The sequence below is a fragment of the Ylistrum balloti genome, unplaced genomic scaffold, assembly GCF_031769215.1.
Source record: "Ylistrum balloti isolate Yb309-2 unplaced genomic scaffold, AGI_CSIRO_Ybal_v1 Utg370242, whole genome shotgun sequence".
Classification (NCBI taxonomy): domain Eukaryota; kingdom Metazoa; phylum Mollusca; class Bivalvia; order Pectinida; family Pectinidae; genus Ylistrum; species Ylistrum balloti.
The window spans coordinates 1,569,776-1,580,230 of NW_026782196.1; the positions used below are offsets into that span (position 1 = coordinate 1,569,776).

Consider the following 10,455-nt stretch of genomic DNA (forward strand, 5'->3'; position numbering starts at 1 on the left):
AATAACTACTCCGTCTTCATTAATAATCAATATCAGCGATTGAAAATTCGTGGTTTTGTGGCTTTCATAAACTTGCAATTTTTAAATCCGATTTCCGTATGGAAAGAACAACTTCGATGCAGAAAGTGGATGCCATTTTGGTCTATGCACGCGTAAGTTTTTGTTCATAGAAACCTTGATCATTTTGCTGTTCGGTGAAAACATAGGCGAAATTAGACATTATCTTTATTTTGCCAAGACTGATTAAACTGAGGATGAAGAGACATCTGGGAATGCTGGTTTTCATTGAATACAGAACAGACACATGTACAATGAATCAGCCTTCTTTATCTTGAAATGAAATTATTATCAGAATAAACATAGAAATGATCTTGTTATAATAACTAAAAAAATAATCGTGGAACAGGCTTAGTCTGTTGGACAATTCAATAGCTTATATTTGTCACCATTGCAACAGATTTTTGGATTTATTTACGCCACTTTAGAAGTGTAATCTGCAATGTGACAAGTCTCAATATTAGACAGCTAAAAGTCAGTAGATTTTCTAAAAATGCCCCTACAGAGTAATACATACATGTTAAGCTATCAATGCATGTCTTAAAAGATTTTTTTACCTGAGCTCTATCAACATGTTGAACCACCCGCAATACATAACTTGTTTTTTCATACCAGACCTCTAGCAAGTGATCTCATTCTAACAATGTTAGCAAATGTTGTATTATTTCATATCCAAATTGAACGATGTACCAACCTATTCCAGCAACAGTAACTCAGAACGGTCGATTTAATTGAACTACACTGCAATAATGTGAGTTCATATACATTTCAACTACTATAAAAGACATGTTGTATTGTTTTTATAAGTTCGACTATATACATAAACACATCTAAACAGGTCTGTCTGAACTTCCAAAAGAGTTCCTTATCAGGAATATGTGAACATGAGGATCCTGTACACTGTGCTAGATGCGATAATGTTCTGGTCACGTAATTGTAAAAGGAAGCATTTTTCTTGATTACAGGTGCGATGTTGGTAAGTTCACTAGCATCAACAAGCAGGTCATAAAACTCCTCAAAATTCTGAAACGAAAAGATAATCTAAGTAATATAGCATCTAAGTAATATAACACCACATCAACAGGATCTAAACTGGATAATCTGTTATTATTGTCATAAAAAATATAAACTTATTTTTGTTTATTTTACGACAATATCGAAACAAGCTTTCAGCTTTATTAATCACTCTTGTTGGTAAAGATAAATGTGCGCGATGAGTCTTATTGTGGGAGGAAACCGGGGTTCCCAGGGAAAACCGACGTGGTCGGGTAGGCGACCCTGTACCTTTTAACCTCCGTGCCGGGAAATGAACCTCGTATGTCTTGGTGAAAGGCGATTGTGTTACCACAGCGCCACCGACCACCAAGATTTAAAGTCGTCATGTTAGACAAAGCTAGCAATATCAATGTAGACAAATATATCGAAGTAGAGCCATACATACATACAGATAATAACATATATAGATGTACATAGGCAATAATGTATGTACCTCGTCATCCTGAAGTTTACAATACTTGTAAAACTGTCCCTCCTCTCCACCCAATACACAGGTGTATGTGTTGTTCAGGGAGTCCTCGCATACACAGGCAGACTCGCAGTTCTGTAAAACGGATAAATCAGACGATATTCGTAATAAACAGAAAGTGTTTTGAAATGGAAGGTACGACAATGACTACTTCCTTGGGCAATATATGGTGTTGGAAAACCGAAGAAAATCCATATAAAGAAAAATATATTCGACTTTCACAACACAGAAACACAAAGCTTGTTAATTGCAGTTTTGCCAGACATACAAGTTGGACGTACCGCCATATTTTGGTCCTTATACTGAGGACATCCGGGTATAATAGGGGTGTGTTCTCCATGATGCTCAATCAAAAGATATTTCCGGTCCTTAGTCGGGGTATCAGAGAGAAGTCTTGGTAGAAGTGACAAACCATCCATGTCGGACGGAGGCGGGATTTTAGCAATATCCAAAAAAGTTGGAGCTAGATCAATACTTGTCACCAATTCCTGAAACCAGACGTCATGCAAGCGTAAAAATGATAACAAACAAAATACACACACGAAACAAAACAAAAACCAAAACGCGGAGAGAAATATGGATTATACTAATATGTCTGCGATAGGTTTTAAAATTCATTTCAATGGATAGTTTGTAGTTAAAACACGAAGGCAGGTAGTAATTGAATGAAGTAACTAGGAATATTAAACTGAAACACGAAAACAAAATAAAGTTACTTAGCAAAGATGTAAAGTTACACTTCTGAATCATTTTTATTTGCAAATGAAAGGTAAACATATTGGAGAATGTTTGAGACTACATTTGTTGCTCTTACTTGACTGACCGCCCCTGGAGTTACGCCCGGTCCCCGGACCATGAAAGGCACATGGATGTCAAACTGGTAGAGTTGGCGTTTATCTAACGGTAGTGAGAACTGGCCTGTAATACAACCGTATGATAAAACACCGTGAAGACTCCATGAAAAACGAAATCATATTTCCTAAACTCCCATATTTCTATTATCTAAATCAGATCGTGGAACAATTTACAGCAAATTGTCCCGTGCTTTTGTTTCTATGATATTTTCCCTCCATTTTGTTTATAAATTGACGATTTCAGTCTTATAAATGTATGATAAAGTCATATATTGACATATGTGCAAATTTAAACATCACTACAGTCTAATCAGGAACATTATCAGCTGCAACGCTGATATAGTTATTAACCTACCGACAACTGCCATTTGAGAAGATACAGATGTGGTGACACCTTTACCTACAGAGATACGGGTGTGGTGACACCTTTACCTACAGAGATACGGGTGTGGTGACACCTTTACCTACAGAGATATGGGGGTGGTGATATCTTTACATACAGAGATACAGTTGTAGTGACACCTTTACCTACAGAGTTACAGGTGTGGTGACACCTTTACCTACAGAGATACAGGTGTGGCGACACCTTTACCTACAGAATTACAAGTGTGGTGACACGTTTACATACCTACATGGTAATCATCATCAGAGGAGAATATACATGTAAAATGACATCTTTACTTACCGAGATGGTAACCGTTATCAGAGGAAAAGAAGATATATGTGTTGTCTATGAGACCTTTTGTAGTTAGTAAGTTCACCAAGTTCTCCACCATATCATCCACCGACAGTAATGTTCTCCACCTGTACGTCAAAATATCTATATACATATAGATATAGAAAATGAATCTCTGTCTATATGTACAGTTTAACCGCAATATTGCATAGTTTTATGTATATATCGCACGACAATCCATGTAAACAGGTGCCTCCTGTTACTGTTGAATTTACCACACAGTTACCCGTGTAGACAGACACCTCATTACACCGAAGTACTTACCAAACAGTTACCCGTGTATACAAGTACCTCATTACACCGTAGAAATTACCACACGGTATACAGACACCTCATTACATCACAGTAATCAATCAAACAGATACCCGTGTGCAAGTACCTTATTAAAGCGGTTACTTAAATATACCGAAATATCATGTAGTAATGTATATAAGTGCTAGTTTGTAAACCGGATTACACTGTAGTGAACAGTACAAGTAGGGCCTGTGTTTACCGGATTACACTGTAGTGTACAGTACAAGTAGTTACCTGTGTAAACCGGATTACACTGTAGTGTACAGTACAAGTAGGGCCTGTGTATACCGGATTACACTGTAGTGTACAGTATAAGTAGTTGCCTGTGAAAACCGGATGACATTGTAGTGTACAGTACAAGTAGGGCCTGTGTATACCGGATTACACTATAGTGTACAGTATAAGTAGTTGCCTGTGAAAACCGGATGACATTGTAGTGTACAGTACAAGTAGGGCCTGTGTATACCGGATTACACTGTAGTGTATAGTACAAGTAGGGCCTGTGTATACCGGATTACACTGTAGTGTACAGTACAAGTAGGGCCTGTGTATACCGGATTACACTGTAGTGTACAGTACAAGTAGGGCCTGTGTATACCGGATTACACTGTAGTGTACAGTACAAGTAGGGCCTGTGTATACCGGATTACACTGTAGTGTACAGTACAAGTAGGGCCTGTGTATACCTGATTACACTGTAGTACAGTATGAGTGCCTGTGGTTGCCTGTGTATACCGGATTACACCGTACAACAGTTTTAAGGACACTGTTGTGCAGTACATGTTACCTGTCTCTGTATATACTGTCCAGATACCGGACAGATTCTTCTAACATGGGTGTTTTAGCTTGTCGTATTAACCAATGTTTATCCTGAAACAAAAAACGAAAACAAGGGTATAATTGAAACTAATTTGCTCCCCGAAAACGACTTTATAAGCAACACAATGTTAACAAAGGGCAATAACTATGTATTCAAGGGGTTTCAGGTCCTGAATCCGACATATTGCGTATGGTCAAAGTAAGACCAATGTAAATGTATATACCACACTCAATATCATTATCCTAGCTCAAATGAAAGCAAAACTATTGTCCGGACACAAATGCTGTAATAAAGGGCAATAACTCTGTAATGAATTGGTTGCAGGCCCTGAATTTTATACACTGAGCACCGTTTAAGTATAGCAACGTATATACATAGTTTCATTATCCCAGTTTTAATGCAAACAAATTGTACTCCGGATACAAAATTTTAAGAAAGGGCTTTAACTAAGTAATTGGGAGATTTCCTGAATTTGGTTCATTGCTCATCGTCTTTAATATGACTTATGTATGCATCAAATTTCATGATCCTTGCTTGACTGCGCGCAAAGTTATACTCAGGAAAAGAAAAGACGGATGGACGGATAAAACTGGCAACTACTTGCTATTTTCTATATTATTAGTTTTATGGTTTTCACTCCGTGCCCAGTTTCCTCCATGCTGCCAGCATCGGTAGTTCTAGCTTACCGAGCCATGTTTGTTGAAGGACCCGTTTCTTGGGGCCTGTACTTGGCTGAAGCGGTTCCTGTACTGGGGAGCAGAGGTAAATGGAGCATGGGCAGAAGGTGTTGCCAGCATCATAAAGAACGGAGTAGGCGGGGCAGAGTTTAAAAAGGCTGTTGCTTTTCTGTTCTGGAAAAATAAAACAACGACCAACGATTTTAGGTATAGTTTGTTACTTATGTCTTGATAAGGGTACATTTTTATTTTCTTGTTAGATATTCATTAAATCCCTGAATAGAGACATAAATGTACATTAAAGTCATTGGCAGAGACTAAATTGTATCTGTACGTATATATCTGAAACACTATCACTGTGTCTGGACGATAACTTCTCTAGACAAACATATCTTAAACACTATCTCTGTGTCTGTACGATAACTTCTCTAGACAAACATATCTGAAACACTATCACTGTGTCTGTACGATAACTATCACTGTGTCTTTACGATCATCTCCCTAGACAAACATATCCGAAACACCAACACCGTGTCTGTACGATAACTTTTCTAGACAAACATATCTGAAACACCATCACTGTGTCTGGACGATAACTTCTCTAGACAAACATATCTTAAACACTATCTCTGTGTCTGTACGATAACTTCTCTAGACAAACATATCTGAAACACTATCACTGTGTCTGGACGATAACTTCTCTAGACAAACATATCTTAAACACTATCTCTGTGTCTGTACGATAACTTCTCTAGACAAACATATCTGAAACACTATCACTGTGTCTGTACGATAACTATCACTGTGTCTTTACGATCATCTCCCTAGACAAACATATCCAAAACACCATCACTGTGTCTGTACAATAACTTCTCTAGTCAAATATATCTGAAACACCATCACTGTGTCTGGACGATAACTTCTCTAGACAAACATATCTTAAACACTATCTCTGTGTCTGTACGATAACTTCTCTAGACAAACATATCTGAAACACTATCACTGTGTCTGTACGATAACTATCACTGTGTCTTTACGATCATCTCCCTAGACAAACATATCCAAAACACCATCACCGTGTCTGTACGATAACTTTTCTAGACAAACATATCTGAAACACCATCACTGTGTCTGGACGATAACTTCTCTAGACAAACATATCTTAAACACTATCTCTGTGTCTGTACGATAACTTCTCTAGACAAACATATCTGAAACACTATCACTGTGTCTGGACGATAACTTCTCTAGACAAACATATCTTAAACACTATCTCTGTGTCTGTACGATAACTTCTCTAGACAAACATATCTGAAACACTATCACTGTGTCTGTACGATAACTATCACTGTGTCTTTACGATCATCTCCCTAGACAAACATATCCAAAACACCATCACTGTGTCTGTACAATAACTTCTCTAGTCAAATATATCTGAAACACCATCACTGTGTCTGGACGATAACTTCTCTAGACAAACATATCTTAAACACTATCTCTGTGTCTGTACGATAACTTCTCTAGACAAACATATCTGAAACACTGTCACTGTGTCTGTACGATAACTATCACTGTGTCTTTACGATCATATCTCTAGACAAACATATCCGAAACACTATCACCGTGTCTGTACGATAACTTCTCTAGACAAACATATCCGAAACACTATCACTGTGTCTGTACGATCATCTCTCTAGACAAACATATCCAAAACACCATCGCTGTGTCTGTACGATAACTTCTCTAGTCAAATATATCTGAAACACCATCACTGTGTCTGTACGATAATTTCTTCAGACAAACATATCTGCCTATAATTTAATGTAATTTCCCAGGACATGGGCTATGGACATTAAGTTTACATACATGTAATTCTGTAGAGGCCACTTACGATAACATCAGTAAAATAATCCTTGTCGTAGTCATCGCCATGTTTCTCTTCTACGCCGTCTACAGAGAGAGTGTAGTTGTAGTATTTAGAGTTCCCAACCTGTACAAAAAATAATCACACATTTTATCTAAAAATAGTTCAAAAGTTAAGAGCAACCAAACAAAAATGAAAAGTCGGTATATATTTCTGTACGTGGGATCGTCACGTGATACATGTAAGAAGAAAGCAGCACATTATGTGTTGAAATCTTCCACTTCAAAGATGGTACTTACTAGTCCATTCCAATGTGTCCATCCCGGCGGTACATGTTGAATACCACCAGCCTTTTTGTTACCGTACTGAAACAGATTACGAGTGATTGACATTTACAATATGTTACAGTAGCTTTAGCTCCTTAGTACAGTTGTTTACCCTCGGGTATATTCAACCAGGTTAAATCTTATTACAGGTCGTGAAATGCATCGAAGAACTGCAATTTCGCAAAAAATAAATATATAAAACAAAAACAAAACAAAAACAAAAAAACTGGGAACACGTCAAAATGAGAATTACTGAAAGTATCCGGAAAAAATGCATTTTGGAATATTTCTATCCCCTCTCCCACAAAAAGGGGTTTAAAATATTGTATATAAAATCGTAATTATTTTTGGTATCATACAATTTAATCTGGATTTTTTCATCTTCAATCAATATAAGCAAATATTCCGAAGTATTCTAAATGAGGTCCATTACTCCGGATATCAGGGGAGCCGAAAAGAGGTACAAGTGTTACTGTTGGAAAGTTTTTTTCTGCTGTTACTTTGTCTGATTACTCGGACAATCGTACACGATTGAGGTATTTTCCAGCGAAAAATGTCGTATAACCATGACTGTGGAGGTAGGTCGGGAAGGCGTTCACTTCCTGGGTCTGTTGCCATGCAGGACTGCTGCAGTTTCCCTCCAGAGAATTGTTTAACGCCAAATTATTGTGCACATGTTTTCCTGTGAGGATGCTGGATCTACTCGGACAGCAAAGGGGCGTGTTCACGTACTGATGAAAACAATGAATAATATTGTTACATATTATCTGATATCTGGAGAGACGTGTTCAGGTATTGGCCTTTATAAGTTAAACACGTATTTCAGCTCTTGATTTATTTTATGAAAACGTAATTCAGTTTAAAGTTATTTAAACGTGGAATTATTGAATTAATGTTGAAAATTACATATCTTAACCGCTTGTGTATCATTACTGGTTACAACTTCATGTTTTCAGCTAAATCATTAAGGTGTGTAATAAAAAAATAAGTTGAAATAGGTTATACGCCCTAAACATACAAACTGCTGGAAAACTTTCCCGTGGCTGCCGATTAACACACGAGTTTTCTCAATGGGAATCTGGAAAATTATTAGATACATTATTGGTTCATTATACGATGTTAATTATCTTCATCAATGAATAATTGTAGTATTCGTCCATGATTTACGTTTCTATCACAATAAATTAACACAAAAATAAGTATTTTATCAAAACTTTCCTTGTAGACAAAGACCTATAAACCCTTTCGTCTCCTCTCTAATAGTTTGAAGGACCGTGGTTCGAATTCTGGGCAAACTTTTCCCTATTCTCTCTATATATATTGAAGTACAACTGGGAACACTTTATATGTGCAAATGATAATGTACATATGTTCCCCTTACCGTGCCCCCTAGCTCAATATCCTGGTCATCTGTTAAGATGAAGACGATGTTTGGTGTGGCCTCGATAGATCCGTGGCTCGTCATCGTTATAACCGTCCACATCAACACGCCAATGAATACGTCAAATGGCACCATATTCGGTCCTAGATACAATGATATTTCCACTTCTTACGAGATTTCTGGTTTAAGCAATGACAGAGTTAAACACTAGAATACTTAATTATTAATAGAAAGTTTTCGGAAACATTCCCTCCTACTATCGATGAGGGGTGAACGCACTCTGTACAGACATTTATAAACACTGTTTACAGACTACACACAGTATGCACTTGTTATCATTCTACAATTTCTCACTCGTAAATCATTATGTCAAGGTCAAAGTGTACAAAGATACCTACCTATATATATACGTATGATTGCGAGACGAAACACCCCTACTAAATAGGTAATATGAAGACTCATTAAGACTCGTGGTAAATTAGTGCTGGATGGGGTGATACATTTGGTAGGTGTGATATAATCACTATATCATTTGGTTATTCACTGGATCTGTCAGTCAGGGTTTGGTAGGGTTTGTATTAACAGTTACACCACCTTTTCCAAACTTGTTAAAACAAACCGTAATATCACCGTCATCTTCATATACATTAAATGAAATTCTGTAATTCACATTAATCATTCTTAATCTGATTTTTCATTCTATCAAAGATTTTAACGGAAGCCATACTGATTCTATGATACAATACACAAGTATGTAGATAATACATGGTCAGTGTCACAAAACCGATTTTGTATTTTGCCATAGATGGAGAAAACTTCAGAAATATAGATCCAAACATCGACTAAATAAAAATTGTTCAATCAAGTATTTAAACAGATTTTAAAATCTTAAATATATTAAAAGTAAGTAGTAATTCAATCGATCTCAACGGTTTAAGACATTTGTCAAAACTTTCATTTTTGGAAGGTATACATTTTTAGACCATTAAACCAAATCAATACATTGTATGTAGTTATATATATCTAAGTCTATTATTGTTCTTATGATAGAGGAATCCACTTTTAAGAGGTTGCATTGAAAAAAAAAATCGAAAACGGATTTTTTTTCACGAAGTAGACAGTCTACACATAGTGACACTTGTATCGGAAAAAGAGTTGCTGCAACATGAGCATGTGATGCACCCCACTGTCAAGTACAGTAGGCCGGACTTTTGCTATGAATGTAATGTTTGTCTTCTGCCTGATAAAATATTTGTTTTTAAACGTGCGATTCGTTTTTTAATCACTGAAGTGTTACATGCTATGTAGTCTGTATTTAGATGCTTAATAACAGTGTTTTGTCGTCTGCTGTTAGAGTTACCTCCCTTAGAAGAAGTTTTTTGCTTGTCATGTGATGCAGGGAGCAAAGTGAAAATAAACATCGGAGGGCGGTAGGTTATATCGGATACTAGGTACTTACTGCGAGTGGCAGTATTTTCTTAAAAGCGATGGAATTAGATATTGAAAGACGATTCAATAGGCTGTATAATATATGATATAAAAGATTTATATCTTTACATGACAATGGCTTACTAATCTTGTCTATAGTTTCGATTGACAGTTTCAGAGTAATCAACATTAGCTGCAGGTTGATTGCGCCACCAGTCATGCAGAACTAGAAAAATCTTTTTAAACGTATAGAATTTATTTAGTCATCAAAGATACGGATAGAGTCTAAAGTAGACGAAATGACTTTTATATACGCAACTTTGAACTGTTGGACTGAAACAGGAGGGGATAGGACTGCACATATATATTTCTAGTCCAACATAAACAAAACCATGTACAAATATATCAAACACGTCACATCAAATAATGTGGTGTATACTTATGTAGTGTAGCTAGTCTTGCAGATTTTATGGCATACAACTTCAGGAGAAAT

General features: G+C 36.6%; 1 protein-coding gene across 1 annotated transcript; it reads right to left on the reverse strand.

The window, feature by feature from the left end:
• Positions 1-825: 825 nt before the first annotated feature.
• On the reverse strand, positions 826-8,669 carry LOC132552301 (N-acetylglucosamine-6-sulfatase-like). The gene is made up of 12 exons (XM_060216462.1): positions 8,535-8,669; positions 8,172-8,231; positions 7,681-7,884; positions 7,127-7,192; positions 6,855-6,953; positions 4,973-5,137; positions 4,254-4,336; positions 3,122-3,240; positions 2,397-2,500; positions 1,864-2,070; positions 1,547-1,657; positions 826-1,080 (listed from the first exon to the last, which is right to left on the reverse strand). Exons 1-12 carry the CDS (start codon positions 8,667-8,669, stop codon positions 826-828), a joined length of 1,608 nt encoding a protein of 535 aa, XP_060072445.1.
• Between the last annotated feature and the right edge of the window lie 1,786 nt (positions 8,670-10,455).

Bases quoted from the DNA above. Each gene is read 5' to 3' on its own strand.
- LOC132552301 (XM_060216462.1), bottom strand. From the start codon at position 8,669: ATGGTGCCATTTGACGTATTCATTGGCGTGTTGATGTGGACGGTTATA. The intron at 7,885-8,171 runs GTATGTTTAGGG...TGTTTTCATCAG, and splicing joins GGAAAGTTTTCCAGCAGTTT to TACGTGAACACGCCCCTTTG. The intron at 2,501-3,121 runs GTAAGTAAAGAT...GTTGTATTACAG, and splicing joins TGATAACGGTTACCATCTCG to GCCAGTTCTCACTACCGTTA.